The sequence below is a fragment of the Hemiscyllium ocellatum genome, chromosome 1 (genome assembly GCF_020745735.1).
Source record: "Hemiscyllium ocellatum isolate sHemOce1 chromosome 1, sHemOce1.pat.X.cur, whole genome shotgun sequence".
NCBI classification, from domain to species: Eukaryota; Metazoa; Chordata; class Chondrichthyes; order Orectolobiformes; family Hemiscylliidae; genus Hemiscyllium; species Hemiscyllium ocellatum.
In genome coordinates this window covers 71,251,960-71,270,307 of record NC_083401.1, presented here as the reverse complement: position 1 = coordinate 71,270,307, position 18,348 = coordinate 71,251,960, and the positions used below count along the sequence as shown (strand labels likewise).

General features: G+C 42.4%; 1 protein-coding gene across 1 annotated transcript in view; it reads left to right on the top strand.

The window, feature by feature from the left end:
• Nucleotides 1–18,348, top strand: part of LOC132818799 (potassium/sodium hyperpolarization-activated cyclic nucleotide-gated channel 1-like) — a 270,979-nt gene that overhangs the window by 111,176 nt on the left and 141,455 nt on the right. The window contains exon 4 of the mRNA XM_060829894.1: nt 8,295–8,513. Within this exon, the coding sequence (XP_060685877.1) occupies nt 8,295–8,513 (219 nt within the window). The remainder of the gene's footprint in view (nt 1–8,294; nt 8,514–18,348) is intronic.

Sequence of the window (18,348 nt, the reverse complement as noted above, 5' to 3'; positions counted from 1 at the left end):
TATCCCACTATGAAACCTGTTGGTTACATTTAGGAAGACTGTATGGATTAATGGAAATATATTTTAACAAAATTCCATACCATCGAATAGCTTCTTTGTTCCAAACATTCTGCCAAAATTTCATCTGCACTCCCTTTTAAATCCCATTTGCCTGAAATCCATTCCTTTAGAAAGTTGTTTATTGATTTTCTTTCCCCCCTGAAATTACTAAGTTAAGGCCTAAACACCTGATTGTAAATGTAAATGGTACCTGAATTGTTTTAGTGAAATCTCAGCATCAATCTATTGTGCTGCCTGGGACTAGGCTGCTCATTTCTCTCAGGATAACAGAATGCCTGTTCACCTATCACCCATTCTGCCAGTGCTGCTTTTGGTGTCATTTGGCCAGTTGGACAATACGAACTCACTCCATGTCAAGATGTTCCACTCTGCAATTAATTGCATTGATTTCCACAGCAATTTGAAATGTTCTCAGTGGAAACTTGACAGCATTCCATCTCCCAATTCTCAGACATTAAGGCAACACTACATAACAGAACTAGAATTAATAACTGCACACCAAAGACAGGCAGTGAAGGTCTAAACAATGGTGTTTCCGAGCAATTGGAATTTCTTTCTATTTTAAAGGACACATATATAGGAGGCGCTGATCTATCCTCCTCTCCTAACTTATCCCTCTGCCTTCATTACTACTCCCTGACCTGGCCAACTCTAAGATAGAATCTTGGTGACTGCACTGAAACTTCTAGCAGTGAAAGCAACTTCTCATAAATCAGAGCTGAATTTCATAAGTCAAAAAGTAGCCACAAAGAAGATACCAAGATCAGTCAGAAAGTGTGTTGTGAAGAAGTCACAATGAAATTGTCAACAGACATAGATAGTTTGAGTGAATGGTCAAAAATCTGGCAGATGGAGTACACTGTGAAAAAATATGAAGTTGCTTACTTTGCCAGGAAGAATAAAAAAATTATTACTTAAACGATGAATAACTGCAGAATTCTGAGATGCAGAGAGATTTAGGTGTTCTGGAGCATGAGTCACAAAAGTATGTAGGTACAGCATGTAACCTATAAAGTTAATGGAATGCTATCATTTATTGTGAACAGAAATAAATGCTAAAGTAAGGACAGTATACTTCAGTTATACAGGGTGTTTCTGAGACCACATCTCGAATACTTAGAGATTTGAGCTCTTTATGTAAGGGAGGATGCACATACTTTAGAAGCAGTGCATATGGAGGTGCCAGTGTTGGACTGTGGTGGACAATGTCAGAGGTCACAGGACACCAGGTTATAATCCAATAGGTTTAACTGAAATCACAAGTTTTCAGAGTGTAGTCCCTTCACCAAGTGAAGAGAATAACTTTTTTTTCTCTAAGGGAGTTGAGAAACTTTGGAACTCTATGCCTCAGAGCGATGGAGATGGGGTTCATGGAATATCTTTAAGACTGAGATAGATAGACTTTTGTGAGGCATGGGGAATCAAAGATTATTGGAGGTAGATCAGAATGTGGAATGTGAAACAGAAACGTATTGGCCATGATCTTATTGCATGGCAGGGCAACCTCAAAGGGATGAATGATTTATCTCTGCTGCTATTTCATTTGTTCCTAACCATTGACAGGATTTTTCAGATGGCAGCATTTCCTGTCCTGCTACCCAAAGAGCTGGTGGAGAATGTAACCCAGCTCATACTCATCTTCCAGTGTGGGGGACGTGCACAGCTGTTACTTGACATGTTAAATACTGGTTTGGTTCTGAAAAATGAATGTGTACCAATGAATTTCTATGCCTGAATAATTTTTCAAAATATTTTCCTGATACAGAGCATTCAAGCTCAAGGACTAATTGTAGAATCCCTACAGGGGATGTAAAAACGATGGAGGAGTAGCAGTATTAATTAAGGAGCCAATGACTATAATAAGGAAGGATGATATCTTGGAAGGGTCTTCAAATGAGATTGAACTTAGCAATATTAAGGGGGCTGTCACCTTACTGGGAGTCAGTGTAAGCCGCCAAAGATTAAGCAGGAAATAGAGGAGCAAATATGTAGACAGTTCAGAGAGGTATGTAAGAGTAATAATTGGGTAATTATACTGGGGATTTCAATTTTCCCAACTTAGATTGGGACAGTCAAAGTGTTAAGGGTTTAGAGAGGACGGATTCCTTGAAATTTATCCAGGGGAGTTTTTGTATCAATATGTAGAAGGCCCAACTAGAGATGGTGCAGTGCTGGATCTGGTTCTGGAGAGCAAAGCCAGACAAATGTTAATTGTAGCAACTGAGAACATTTTAGTGATAGCAATGGCAACACGGTACGTCTCAAGTTTGTTATGGACAGGAAGAAAGAGAGCTCGTAAAAGGTCACTTTGGATTGGGGGAAGGCAGATCTTATTAAAATAAAGCAGGATCTGGCTAAAATTGACTGGGAATAGCTCCTTGCAGGTAAGTCTACAGCAGACCAGTGAGGGGGCATCTATAAACAAGTTGGGGAGGGTATTGGTCCAACAGATACCCTTTTGGGGGAAATATAGAAGCAATTATTTCAGGGAACCCTGATGTCGATGACAACTCAGGACTGGATGAGGAAGAAGAGAAATGCTTTTAGCAAGTCCGTAGGGAGCAATTTAGCTGCAGTTCTAGAGAAATACAGGAAGTGTTGGAGGGAACTTAAGAAAGCAATTTGATGAGCAAAAAGGGTGCATGAAAAAGGACTTGCAAGCAGAATTAGGGAGAAATCTAAGATATTTTACAAATACATTCAAGGGAAGAGGTTAACCAGGGAAAGAGTAGGGTGCTGGTTGGCATGGATGAGTCAGACCAAAGGATCTGTTTCATGCTGTACATCCGTATGACTCTCTGACATTAGGAACAAGGAGGCAATCTGTATGTGAAGCTGCAGAATATTGGAAGGTTGTTAAACAAATGCTTCTGTTAGGTCTTCGCTCTGGAAAAGGAGAATGTAGGTATGGAATTCGGGAAAAGGGACCGTGGGGAACTTACATGGTTTGATAGAGAAAATTGGAAGATATTGGAGACTCTGACAGGCTTAAAAATGGATGAATCCCCTGGCTTAGTTGAATTGCATCCTAGGCTGCTGTGAGAGGTGAGGCAGGAAATTGCAGGAGCTCTGCCATAAGTTTTTAATTCCTCTCTGGCTGTGGGGGAAGTGTCGGAGGATTGGAGGATAGCTAATGTGGTTCCACTTTTCAAGATGTGTGACAGAGATCAACCAGGAAATTACAGACTGGTGAAACTCACGTCCGCAGCAGGGAAACTATGAGAGAAAATTCTGAAGGAAAGTTTTAATATTCACTGAGAAAGGCATGGGTTAATTAGGAATAGTCAGCAGGGCTTTGTCAGAGGGAGTCATGCTGAACAAATTGTTAACATTTTACGAAAATTTGATTGAGTGTGTGATTGAGGGAAGCTCAGTTGATGGAGTTTATATGGATTTCAGCAAAGCTTTTGACAAGGTTCCACATGAGAGATTGATTGAGAAGGTTAAAGCACAGGGACTTGATGGAAACTTGGCGAGATGGATCAGAAACTGGATTAATAATAGAACACAAAGGGTAGTAGTTGAAGGCTGTTTGTTTGACTGGAGGCCAGTGCCCAGTGGTGTATGATAGCAATCAGTTCTGGGACCCTTATTGTTTGTTTAGATTAGATTCCCTACACTGTGGAACAGGCCCTTCAGCCCAACAAGCCCACACTGACCCTCTGAAGAGTAACCCATCAAGATCCATTTCTCTCTGACTGACCTGACAAGAGAATATCTAATTAACGGTAGGACACTAGAATATACAGAAGATCAAGGGACCTTCGTCTGCTTGCACATGGATCTTTGAAGGCAGCATGATTGTAGGTAAGATGGTTATGAAGGCATATGGTATTCTCGCCTAAATTAGTCAAGGAATTGAGTCTAAAAGCAAGGATGTTAGGTTAGAGCTGTACAAAACATTAGTGAGACAACATTTGGAGCAATGTGTGCAGTTCTGGTTCGACAGCATGGAAACAGTTTCTGGAAGTTAAAATCCATACAAGCATTCTCCTATTACCTTTACAGTTCTCTCAGTTTTACCCGTGTTCTATTCTTTGATATCTCCTGGACTATTTGGGGTAACTATAGTACACTCCAGCATTTTGAATGCCCCCTTTTGTTTTGAGGGTCTATACACATGGCCTTATTTGAGGATCCTTCAAAGATATCGCTTAAAACATCCATCCTCCACCAACGCTTCAGCCACACATTCACCCGTTCTCTCTCTCTGTTCCTTTATGCACGAGCATATGGCACTGGGAGTAACCCAGAGATTACAACATTGAAGATCCTGCTTTTCAGTCTGCCACCTGGCTCCTTAGATCCTTGTCACAGGATATCATTTCTCTTTCTCCCTATGTTATTGGTCACAATGTGAATCACAGTTCTTGACTGTTCCTCACACCCCCGCCACCCCCAATGCTTCAAAATGCCTTGCAGCTGTTCAATGATGTCCTTGACACTGGCACTTCTGAGAAATCAGTCTACAGCTGCAGAAGTCCCTGTCTGTCACTCTCACTGTAGAGTCTACTACCACTATAGCTTGTGCTCCTTCCAATTTGCCCCAGAAGAGCCATCACTCCAATTGTTTTTCAACACAGAAAGCTGGTTATTGAGTGAGATGCACTTTGAGGCTATTCTGACTACCTGCTTGCCACCTTTCCTCTGACTGATGTGCACAGATCCCTGACATTTTCCCTGGACATGGCAGACAATGGAGAAGTGGCTCCCATCTTTAAGGGCAGGGACCTGGAGTTCCTGCTGCATGGGGTGGTGTGGATACAGGATGTCCTCTTCCCTCAGCTCCACAGGGAAGGCCACTGTACCAAATCATTCCTGCCTGGTCCAAAGTTTCCAGCTACGTCAGTGCAGTTTCATTCATCTGGAGAAAAGCACAGTAATGTAGGAAGAAGGTCAAAGACCTTCTTCACTTTTCCATGTAAATGCCACCATCTTTTCTCTGATACTTTACATTCACTTTGTCTCTAATGTCATACCCAGCTCCCACCAAGGCTCAGAAATCTCGCTATTGCATTCAGCATCTTTTTTCACTCACTGTCACCTACCCACTGACACCACTAACCTTGCATACACTTTGCACTGTCTACTCACTGTCTCAGGTCACCTTCTCACAGCTACGCCACCCACTTTGATCTTTCTTAATACTGCCTCCCTCTTACTCCAGGATGAAAGCATCACACAGTATGGCAGAAAGACTCAAGATAGGTGGCAGGCTGCTCTACATTCACCTCCCCTGTGTGGAGAATATCCTGCCTCTGACTGACTGAGTTGAAGCCGCTGAACTGGAATTGGAGGCTGCCCTTAGCCTATTATGCCAGAGTTGACTGAGGCCTGTTGACAGCTATGGCAAGTCTTTGTGTCTGTGCTACATAGCAACGCAAGACAAAATTAATATGAAACTAGTACCTCTGGCTGAGGAAGCGAAGAACAAAATTAGAAAATAAGGCAATGCAAGGCAAGTTGCTGTGGGCATCCAGGTAGGTTAAGGATAAGTGAGCACTATGACAGTGAGTGAACAACCTGCAGATGCAGCCTGGTTCAGTCCATGAGTGGGGTGCATGTCCCTGAATGCACATTGTCCTTGCTACAGCACTACAATGACATTTGCCAGTATAACCTGAGGTGCAGCGTTGAAGTGGATCATAGATGACGGCTCTTAATGGTTGCAACATATGCCGATGTCTATAGACATGGAGTGTGTGTCTGGTTGGTGCCCACAGAGCATGCCCTGCGACACTGGTGCCCAATATCCAACATGGAGGATCACCAATAGCTCCCTCCACCAATACCCTCCTCTGCCTTGCCAAGCTAGTCCTCTTAATAACTTTTTCCTTTAACTTTTCCCATGTCCTCCAAATCCAAGGGGTGGCCATGGGAACTTGGGTGGGCCCTAGTAATGCCCGCTTCTTGGTTGGCTATGTCGAACAATCCCTCTTCAGTACCTACACAGGAGCTGCGTCCCAACTCTTCAGCCATTATATCGATGACTGTATCAGTGCAGTGTCCTGCATCCAGGCTGAACTGGAGCAGTTCATCACAACTTCCACCTGCCTTCAAATTCACTTGGTCCACCTTGGATACCTCCCTCCCCCTTCCTCCCCCTCCATTTCCATCTCCAGTTACAGTTTCCAGATGAATGTTTATTATTAAACCCACAGAATTCCATAACTACCTGTACTAAACCCCCTCCCACCCAATATCCTGCAAGAACTCCATTCCGTTCTCTCAATTTCTCCACCTCTGTCACATCTGCTCAGACGAGGAGATATTTCATTCATGAGCATCCCAGATGCCCACCTATTGTGAACAATGTGCTTTTCACCCTCTGTCAACCACACAGCCCTCCACCACACCTCCTCCATTCCCCGTTCCACTGCTCTAAACCCCTCCCAAATGCAATAAAAACAGGGTCCCTCTTGTCCTTTTCTACCACCCCACCAGTCTCCACATCCAATGCATCATCCTTAAACACTTCTGTCAACTCCAATTAGACCCCAACAGCAAAAACATCTTCCCTTCCCCGCCCCTCTCTGCCTCCTGCAAGGATCATTCCCTTTGCCAATACTTGGTTCATGCCACTCCCCCCACCAACCCACACCCTCCCCCCCAACACCTAGGTAACTTCCCTTGCAACCGTAAAGGTTGCAAAATCTGCTGGCACACGACCCCGTCACCGCCATCCAGGGCCCCAAGCATTCTTTCCAGGTGATTCAGATGTTCACCTGCCTCTCCTCCAACCTGGTTTACTGTATCTGGTGCTGCTGATGTGGTATTCTCTAAGTTGAGGAGACCAAATGTAAAATCAGAGCATGTTTTGCTCAGCTGGGCCCACCAGTTTGTCTGGACCTCCCAGTCACCACCCATTTTAATTCCCCTTCCCACTCCCTTTCTGACATGACCATCCTCTGCCTCCTCTATTGCTACAACGAATCAGACTGCTAATTGGAGGGACAACACCTCATCTTCTGCCTGGGCAGACTACAGCCTGGAGGACCCAACACTGAGTTCTCCAATTTCAATTAACCTCCCTTCCCTTCCCGCCCCTTCACAGCCCCTCCCCCTCTCTTCCATTCCTCTCATCGACCCTTCCTTCTAGCTACCAACCCGAATTCATTTCTCCCATCGACCAATCAGGTTGTAATCTCTACCTGTGTTCACCTATCCCCAACTCACCACCCTGTGTGTCTGCCCCCTTGCCCACCTCAACTTTTTCTCCAACTCCCCTTAATCCCACCCCCAATCCTGAAGAAGGATTACACCTGAAATGTCGACTTCTCCACCTCCTGATGCTGGCTAGCTTGCTGTGTTCTTCCAGCCTCCTGCTGGCCTACCTTGGAGGAGCCTCTCAACAAGAGTGAGCTGAAGTCATCAGATACTGGCCCTAATCCCCCTATCAAACATTCACTGCCTAGCTTGGTCAACGCATTTGATAAAGTAGTAATCTGCATATTAATGACACAAAACTTACCATTAGTAATGTGTTTAATAACTCCTCTTAATAGGCAACTGGCTACTGCCCAGTGAGGAATAGACCTCACTGCTCACTAGGTGTTAAAAAAGTACTGATAGTCGCTCCCAATGTCAAGATGGGCCACGCCAGACTTCTTACATTGTTCTGCCTCAGATCTTGCCATTGCCCATGTTTCTCAGGCCCCTATAAGGTTTCATCATTTGTTTCAAATGAATCACTTATTTTCAATACTACTTTCCATATACATAGATTTTTAAATTATCATCTGCACATGTATAATTTTTTCATATATTTATGAATGATATGAATATTTATGTCTCATTTATTTATATTTTGTATCGTTACATTATTCATTTAACTAACTATATGATATTAGATTTATAGTAGTTATCCAATTAATGTCTTGTCCAACTGTCTAACATTTTGCTTGCTGGATGGTAATCTGTATAAAGATTGAAGACCAAATGGTTTGCAGAGAGAATAAAAAAAATTAGTTATGAACTAAAGAAATAAAAGTGGGACGCAGAATGTTACTAACAGACTATTCTCTGAAAATCAGAATCATAAGCAAAAATGAAAAGCAGAGCAGAGTGTAAGAGTCTCTGAAGACCAGATAGTTGCTCTCAGGCATGAAAGAAATGTTAGCAGCTTGATGTGTCAGGAGCTAGTGATCCATTACACTTCTAATAATAAAATAGAAAACGAAGTCTTTCAGAAGGTTTTGCTGACTGGCTAATTCTGTCTTTTTCTTTCTATGCAGAATGATTCATGGGGGATGCAATATTCATATGCACTGTTCAAAGCTATGAGCCATATGCTTTGCATAGGCTATGGAGCTCGGGCACCAGTGTCTATGTCTGATCTCTGGATAACCATGTTGAGCATGATAGTGGGAGCCACGTGCTATGCAATGTTTGTTGGCCATGCGACAGCTCTTATCCAGTCATTAGATTCATCAAGACGACAGTATCAGGAAAAGGTAAGTGTTTAAACATATCCTCATACATGGTTTTATAATTAGACAATGTCATGGTTAATCCTATAAGCACCTCCACATTGAGTAGTTGTTTTTCGTTATTCAGACATGTATAGTCCCAGACACCCAAGGGGACAGGCACACAATGTATTTGATCGTAATTCATAATGCTGAAATCTGTGTACTCATTTAGTCCTCAATATCATTTATTATAGAAACCAATATTAATTAATGGTCCATACTCCACTCACATTCCCACTTCCCTCTCAGATAATGGAAGATGACTGTGGTGCCACTGGAGAGTTTTCATGTACTTTATTTTCACATAATGAGACATAAAATGAGTTCCATCATTGCTGCTTACATGAATTATTCATCATATGCTTTGTTTTTTTTAATATCACCATGATTTATTCCATAAGGTAAACAAATGCAATTATCATAAAGTGCTTTAAATTCAGTAAAGATGTAAAGTTGACATAGTGGTATCAGATCATAGAACTGCTTTCTCATTAGAGCGAGTTGACTGGTGGTGTTTCAACATGTCTCTGGTAAGGAGAAAGCTTGAGAAGGAGAGTCCTTCATGGTAACCTCAGCTGTTATTGGAGCTGAACCCATGATAAACCAGATGTCCCACCAATTGAACTAACCAATCCCTCACCAAAAACAAATTCAGTGTATCAAATATGACCGCATAATTTTGTATTGAAAAAGGAACAAAGCGAGACTGTGGAATTCTCCTTTCAGGAGGATGGGTCAATAGGTGGGAGTGAAAGTGAGGTGGTTTTAACATATGGTACTTAAGTGCTGGATGAGTGCTTGTTGAAACATCTCAATAATGTACCCTGGCTGTATTCAGTAAGCAATCACAGCAACAATAATAGTTATTGGAGGTCACAGCATAGATTATCCCCTGTTTCAAGATTTGTGTTTGTGACTCAGAGCTCAGCGTTGAAGCATGTTCCTTCAGGAGTTCACTTTAATATGTTCCTAACATTGTGATTCTTACAGGATTTTGAGAATGATGTGTTCTACATGGTGTAGTATTGCCCTATTGTAACCTATTCAAATTGTCGCTCATTCATCACTCAGTCCTTTGGAGATTTTCTATTGATTTCCCTCTGCCTCAGTATTGTCACAGCAGAAAGCAGCTGGTGCACAGTCAGAAACTTTCTGAAGAGTTTGCTCTGAGATATTTGACAATTGGTTAACTAAAATTAACCTAAAATGACTGTTGCTAATGGCATACAATTTATAATTCTTGAGAGATTCCTTCAAAACAAACTGCTTATATGTAGTGGAAAATCTTATTCTACTGCCTGAAAATAATTAGATTTAATCAGCACAGGGAATGGCTAAATTGACATGAGCAAATTTTGACAAATGCTTATTTTCACAAATTTGGATGAACAGCCCTTTAGAGATGATTTGCACCAGTTCTGATGCATAAAGTCCACGACTAATTAGGTGTAGTCTGGACAAAATCAGCCACAAATTAAGGATATCACCACTGGAATTTGCAGTCTAAATTGTCAGTAAGTGAAGAACAGATGTTCTTAATAAACATGAATTAAAATAAATCACAAGTCTTTGTCAAGAAATTATTCAAGCCCAGTTAACATTAGTGCCGATGTGAAAGGGTAAAATATGACAGGAATTGAAATGCTGAATTAAATTGGTGCATCTGTAGATCAAAAAGGTTTGTTTTAGAACATATTCAAAATAATAATTTGTTCTCTTGCATGACAAATTATGCATAATATTATTTTATAAAATATTATTTTAAGCATACGGGGCTGAATCATACAATATTTTGGGTAAGCATCATTTGCGTCGAATTTAATGGAGAGCTTCTCTCTGTTAGGCTCAGTGTTTCCTTGTGCCATCATCCCAATCACCTCAGTAACTACCTACCACAACACTATAGTGCCCTTCTTGACTAAGGCTAGTTGGCTTTTGCCACTTAGTAGCCGGAGACTACTGCTGGGATATCACGGACTAGATTGTTATCCCTCACACCATCTTTAAAAGACCATTGTGTACCCGGGCAGTCTGAAACAGTCCTGTACCTTACCAACATTGTTGCACAAGAGGGATGACCTTTCCCCAAATAGTGGGGAAAAGGCCACAACACCGGACTCTGCTCACCTCCTCTGAGGTCATTGTGGGCTGAGCTGTCTTGAAGAATGCCCAGCACTGGAAGAAGGCTGATTACCTTCTCTGCTCTGCCACCATCTTCTCTCTGTTACTTCACGCTCACTCTCTCTCTGTTACTGCATCAACTTCCCACCAAGGCTCATGATCTACTGCTCCCATTATTGCATACAGCATCTTCCCCACTCACTCTCACCCATCTGATCATTCCATACTACCAAACCTGCACGGCCTCTGCAATTCCTTATCACTCACTTGGGTCACCTCACCACTGATCGTCTACTTGCACGAGCACTAACAGTTGTGCCACCCTCTTTCTTCTCATTCAATCCTTCCCTTTTCTCAAAGCAGGAGAGAACACCCTCTATGAGGACAGAGAGAATCATTATAGATTATGTGTGGCCTACATTTAGGTCCCCAGTTCCTACGAGGAGAAGGTCCTAATCCTGACCTCCTCAAACAGCTGATAGACCATTTTCAAGAACCTGGACTGATATTGGAACTTGATCTTAACTTACTGTCCTGGGACCCACTGATTGAGAGATGTCTCCCTAGACACAAGTAAGCACTACTCCCCACCAACTTTGAGACATGGTTATTTGGTTGAGGCACATGAATAACTCTGCTGCATTAGCTGCCAGCACATGGTATAGATGTGATACTGATATAACATGGTGGCAGGACAAGCTGCCTGGCTTTGTGCCTGTGCCAAAAGGCAATGCAAGGTAGGACAAGACAAGGCAGAGATGCTGTTAGTATTAAAATAGGAATAAGGTGAGTGATCTTTGGAGACCCTGCCAGCAGCCCTGAGGTGCAGCCTGGTTCACTCCAGGAGTGGAAAGGACATGCAAAGTGTCATTGTAGCAGCATTGTTGTAAAAGTTGGCAGTAGTCCTGGAAGTGCAACATTAAAGTGGTAAAGAGTGCAGTATGTAGTTTGGAGTGTGCCATGATGTTGTCGAGAGGCTGGCAGGTGTTGGATGCCAGTGTCCATGAAGTGGGCTGCATGTAAGAGCTGTCCCTGGACCATGGCTTGTGATATTGGTGCTGGGTGTCCAAGATGGTGGTGAGGACAAACAAAGAAGAACAAAGAAATTCTACAGCCCAGGAACAGGCCCTTTGGCCTTCAAGCCTGAGCCGATCCAAATCCACTGTCTAAACCTGTCGGTCAATTCCTAAGCATTTGTATCCCTCTGCTCCCCACCTACTCATGCATCTGTTCAGACTCATCTTAAATGAGTCTACCATGCCTGCCTCTACCACCTCTGCTGGCAAAATGTTTCAAATGCCCATCACCCTCTGTGTGAAGTACTTGCTGTGAGTATCCCCCTTAAATTTTCCACCTGTCACCTTGAAAGCATGACTTCTCATTATTGAATCCTTCATCCTGGGAAAAAGTTTGTCTCTATCCGCCCTGTCTATACCATTCATGATTTTGTAAACCTCAATGAGGTCACCCCTCAATCTCCTTTTTTCTAAAATAAACCTAACCTACTCAACCTCTCTTCATAGCTAGCACCTTCCATACCAGGCAACATCTTCGGAAACCTTCTCTGCACCCTCTCCAAAGCGTCCACATCCTTTTGTAATGTGGTGATCAGAACACTTCACAGTATTCTAAATGCCACTGAACCAGGAGTAGGGACTGAGCTGGAGTCACCAGTACCCACTCTGACTTGCATGTCAAGAATTCCAGTACCTGATTTCTAATCAATCCCACAGTATAATTAATAGTTGTAGATTAATGAGCTGACATTTCCAGTTAATGAGGGTGCCAACATGCAATAATCATCATTAATAGCTCTTTCATCGCTCCCTGGTAAGAATCTTGTATTGACATCTGGGCATTTTTGGAAAATACGAGCAATTGCTCCTGACATCGAGAATGACCTCAATGATCTCCTCACATAGTTCCTCCAGATTATCCTGGAGTGCTTTTCTCAAATGACTTGTTTTCTTTAGCGATGTAGCATCTATTACTTGGTATTTTGCCTCATGAGTTTAGGCAAATAAAAAAATACAGGTCCAGATTGAAAACTGGTATTGAAGAACAGCTGAAGTTACTGTAGTTCGAAAAGGAACGTGCTCACGAGACAAGAAGCGATTACATTTCTAATGATTAAGTGAAAAGAATTGCACGCAGAAGCCTCTTCAGCTGCACACATGTAGGATCTTCAGCAATTAAGCCAGTATCAGGCGTTAAAAAAACCGTATGTCAAAATGTAAATTGTGCCATGACTTTGTCAGTTCAAATGACTTATTAATGAAAGAGGAACCTGGGTTCAGTTCCTGCCTCGGGCAACTGTCTGTGTGGAGTTTACACATTCTCCCCGTGTGTGCATGGGTTTCCTCCGGGTGCTCTGGTTTCCTCCCACAGTTGACAGATGTGCACGTTAGTAAATTGGCCACGTTAAATTGCCCATAGTGTTAGGTGCATTACTCAGGGATAAATATAGGGGAGGGGGGTTACTCTTTAGAGAGTCAGTGTGGACTTGTTGAGCCAAATAGCCTGTTTCCATACTGTAGAGAATCTAATCTTATAGTGAGGCCAGGAATCAAGCAGATTTGTTTCTGTCATTGGAACTGACAAATGTGGAAACCAGTGTGTCTGCAAGAAGCCGAGGGAAATGAAGACCTAAACTTTCTTTTTAGCACTTGAGCTCTCATACTGTCAAGAAGAACCTTCACAATGACAAAAAAAAATCTTTCAAGCCTCCCCTGAGCCTACTGATTCTTGGCACTGAAACTGCTGACAGTTAAAATGGCAATTGACATCTCCCAGGATCTCCTGCGGGTCACCCCCTTACCCACTACCTGCCCTGAGATTTAGCAATTCACATCAGCCAAAGTACTCCAGAAAGAGTCAAGCTGCAGCAGTCTGTAGCCAAGCCCTGGGCATTCAGAAACCCAGCAGTGAACATCTCAAGGGTTCAACATAGACAGCAGCCTTCTTCAGCTTTTTGAGACCAGTAGGAGAGGACTTCAAAGGAACAAAGTCTTCTTCAATGAAAAGCACAGGGGTTGTTCAAACTGTTTATTATATTTACCATTGAACTAATTATCCCATTCAAATTTGACAGTCTGGTCTGCAACTTCTCATTAACATTGTAAGAATGTTTGTGATTTGAAAGTTGTTTGAATTGGTGGTTCTTTAGTCTAATGGAAGTGGGATGGACAGTAACCAAAGCAACCCCCACAATTCTAAAGGAAGGAGTGAACAATTCAGTGGAATCTTTGAATTTACTGATCCATTATTGGTTGTTCTGTCAAGCATTGGACTGGCCTTTCTTCTTTTGATACTTCCTTTGTTCTCTCTTTATTTGTTCAATCCAATGTGAAGAGGGCTGGTTAGCTCAGTTGGTTGGCAGGTCAGACAGCTGCTGTCATTGTCAAGGAGCATGAAGGGGGCTAGATCCAACTTGGCAGAGGCATGATGAGTAATTTCACACACCACTCAACAAAGGCATTCAGCTGCAAGAGGGGCCCAACACTGGTGATACCTTAAAAGCTATCACCCAACTTGTAAGTGATTTTAAGAACCTCTGCAAATGGCAGAATTTTGGAAACTGAGTCCCGACTAGAATTGTGGAAATATTTGTAACTTGGGAAGCCAGCTTACTTATCTTTAGCTGATCCACAGCATTAGCATCTTTCAACCTTTGAATTTCCCTCCAAACAAGAGAGATTGGAAGGAAAACCAATCAATCCATTAAAGAAAGGATTTCTAACTAAAAGAACTGTAAGGGGAAGTTACAAGGGCCCATCAGGCTTAGGCTTTTGAGGCTGTATCAATGTCCAGACTGTGAAGGCAACTGCGCCATTCTCGCATTCCTGTCTGGAGGCATTGCTTTAGGATTTGAGATGCAGCAGCAAAGAGATACACCCAATTCAGTCTCTCCAATGAGGCAACACAGAAGGGACCAAAGATGTCAGAAATAGAGGTTTGCTCATTTCAAGCCGGATTCAGATCACAAAGAACATCCAGGGCCAAACAAAGACAGGAAAAGCGAATGCCAAACTCATTCCCATGCCAAACACCACAATCTGTCTTGCCCAATGTTCCCTCCACAGTTTTCCCTAGAACAATATATCACGCAGATCCACTCAGTCCTGCCTCCAAGCTGCTCATATCTGAACAGCCTGCACTCATACTCACTATGTTGCTCTCTCTATCTCTCTCTCTCTCCATTGCCTCAAAGTCACCCTGGATAAACATTGCTGTCCCTTCCTGTATGCACAAACTATTGAGAACACTCACACATCTGTTTTCTCTCCTTGCAGGATGAGAGAACATTTAGCATGTGGCAGAAATTCAGGAGTGGACTTATTGGGAGCAGCCCTTCAGTGACAAACATTTTGACAGCCACAGGAAATGTATGCCTACTTTGTCCACTTGGCGCACTGATGACCAAACATCAGTGGTGGTGGTGTGGCTTCTGCTATAGACCCTCATCAGAAATGGAAGGTTGGGCTACAGAAGCTGAAATCCAGAATTGAGGGTTAATAGAATTTTCAATTGCCATTTTAAGTATTTTAGTTATTTAGTATAAGTCCAAAATAGGGTTCCCCAATTACCTTCAGTTGGCCTTGTCAAGCCAGGAAGAGAGTGGAATAAAATCAGAATTCTAATCCATCATCACCTTCATTTAATTCCACACCCAAACCTCTTACCTGGAAAATCAAACCAAATGTATCCAGAGATAACAGAAGTGTTTTTGGAGATCTTGGAGTGAGTTCCTGGATTTGGCAGGGATTATAGCTACTTTCTCACATGAAGGGCACTGGAAAAGGTGACTGATCCACAGAAAGACTCCCATAGCTTTGAGAACCACACTTGCAGGGCCTTTTGGTTTGCATTATAGATGGGAGATGGAGCAGAGGACACAGAGAGGGAAGGATCTGCACAATGCCCTTTGCCAGATATGAGATTGATTCTCCATACTTCCTTCCTTTGGATGTCAGCTTATCCTTCAAGTGAGAGGAAAGAACTTCTGTGATGTTGTTGCACTGTGTTTGAACAATGTACTTGCCATGGTTGGATAGTATATAGAGAAAGAATGTGGTGGATGTGTTACTGACATCATTGGAAGTTGGCTGAGGATATGGTAAAGTGTCTGGGTGTTATGTATTGAGTCCTGAGTGCCAGGGAATGCTGAGGATAGAGTGGTGGTGGTGTGTTCTATGAGAGCTTGGCCGTGTAGAGAATAAGATATGCAATAGATTTCTATGTGATGTCATTATCCTCTTGTGACATTGCTACTTCTGCTTAAAGTTGCCAGTAATCACCCTTCATGGTCAGCACTCCTACTATATCCTGAGAGCCTCCTGTCCACATTCTGCCCTCCAATCCCTTTGATCTAAAGTGTCTTTCTTCCTGTCCACTTCCATCATGAAGGCCTTCAGCATAACATCCATGACCCTGGGACCCTCTCTCTGCTCTAGAGTTTTTCCTTGAGAATTGCAGCAAAAGTATTCACTTCCAGTGAGACAGACTGCCTTTACGAACAGGAGACTGGCAGCACTATGTGTTATTAGCACATGCCACTCATATTACTGTTGAGCGCAGAGGCAGTGGGAAATACGGGAGCTATTTGGCACAGTGCTGCCATTGTGTAAATGGCAGATGGTGACAAATTTACTTGCTGCCTACTTTCACCAGAACTGGTGTAGACCAGCCATAAATCATGAGCCCTGAACCAAAACGTCTTAGTCCAAGGTGAACACGAGAGACACTTCCAAAAATATCACACCCAAGCATTTGTAAGTGCATAAGCTGGAGCTCAAAGCTGCAGGCAAAGGAATTGTACTTTGAAAAGCTAGAGAAATAGAAAATGGAAAATTCTTTCCACAGGCTAGTAACTAGGCAAATGACTGTATTCCACCTTGTGAGATGATATTTGCCAATCAGTGGCTACCTGTGTGCTAGGCCTGGCATGGTATGATTCAGAATTTGCATTCTGGGATATCAGTGTCTGCCACATTTTCTGCAGAGGAAGGCAATGAGCTGAGGAGATGGATAATTCACTGCACTCTGATTTCTCTGCACTCTCTTCCTGGCCTACTGCAGCTCACCTCTGACATTCATCCAAATGGTCAGCTTCCAAAGGCCACAGTCATCAGCAACTATCTCCCAGTTGTTGGAGTCAATACACTTCACCTCCAAAACCTGCTTATAGGTGTCATTGTAGTGAGGATATGGACATCTAGCAGGACATGACTTTGTGGAAAGTTCTTCCTATGAAAGGTCTTTGGGAATATGACTCTCACTTATCTCATGAATGTAACTGAGCTAATGCAAAATTCATTGGTTTAGTAATGTGTACGTAGCTGGAATTAGCACTCTCCAGAACCTTTGAGTTGATGACCTTGACCTGCCAATAGATAACAGGAATATGTCTGATACAGTGATGTTGGAAACTGTTGAGCCAGTTCTGCTGCCTCGCATATGTTGAAAGGTCAGAAGTCACATGACACCAGGTTATAGTCCGACAGGTTTATTTGAAATCTCAAGTTTTCGGAGCGCTCTCTTTGTCAGGTGAAGGAGCAGTGCCCTAAAAGCTTGTGATTTCAAATAAACCTTTTAGACATCAACTTGGTGTCATCTGACCTTGTCCATCTCAGTCCAACACTGGCACCTCCACATCATAGAAAACGTTGCCCTGAAGTCATTGTGAGAGGAAACACAGGTGCTGGAGGCTTGCTGACAGTTTGGTCTTCTCAGTCAGGTTGCTGTTGTACCAGAACTTCTTCTCTGGCATGGATGCAAACTTTTGGAGTCCCTGTGTTTATTTCAGCATCAAGTGACAGATTACAGATGATTGTGGAGTCAAGATATGTGAAGCTATCAATGACCTCCACTGTCAATTTGTCAATGGAATGAAACGACGTCTTGAGCCATGTTATTTGTCTTCCTGATGTTAATGATCAAACCAAGCTACTTACAGGCCTGAGAGGGCATGTGCATTTGCTGCAGTAGGTACTTCTCAGTTTGAAATATTAGCGTAGCATCATCAGCATTGAGTAAATCTCCACTGAGAACTTTAGTTGTGGATTTAAGATGAGCAGTGTTAACCAGCTTTCCATTCTGTTTATGCAAGTAAACACCCTCTGTAGCTGATCTGAAGGTGATCATAAGACAGCAGCAAAGAGAATATGCCATAGAATGTCAATGCCAGAGCACAAGCCTGTTTGGCCTCATTGTGGATCTCAGAGAGTTCTAATATTGTCCTGTCATGTTGCCATGGAAAATGGAAATACATGAAGAAACTTCAGTGTGGAAACCATTTTCTTCAATAGGCAATGTGGTATGTAAGCAGACACTTAAAGAGGAAAGTTAAAAGTTTTTTTGTATAGTTTGGGGAAGAATTATCTTAAGTTATTGTTGAATCTGAGTGAATCCAAACATTTAAGAATTATTTTAAAAATAGCTTTTAAGGAATGAACGTAAACATGGGACTGGAGTTAATTGTTCTCTTATTTGATACTGTAGGAATAGGCACAATGAGTTGAATTCTCTACAGACGTTTCTGAACTTACAAGCAATTATGTTGGAAAAAAAACAATAATTTGACAACCATTGGAAATGAAAACATGATTTGTATTTGAAATATTTGAGATGGGCTGAAAATCTATTTTGTTACACATTTTGCATTGTAAAATTTATGTCTGAAATAATTTATTCACTA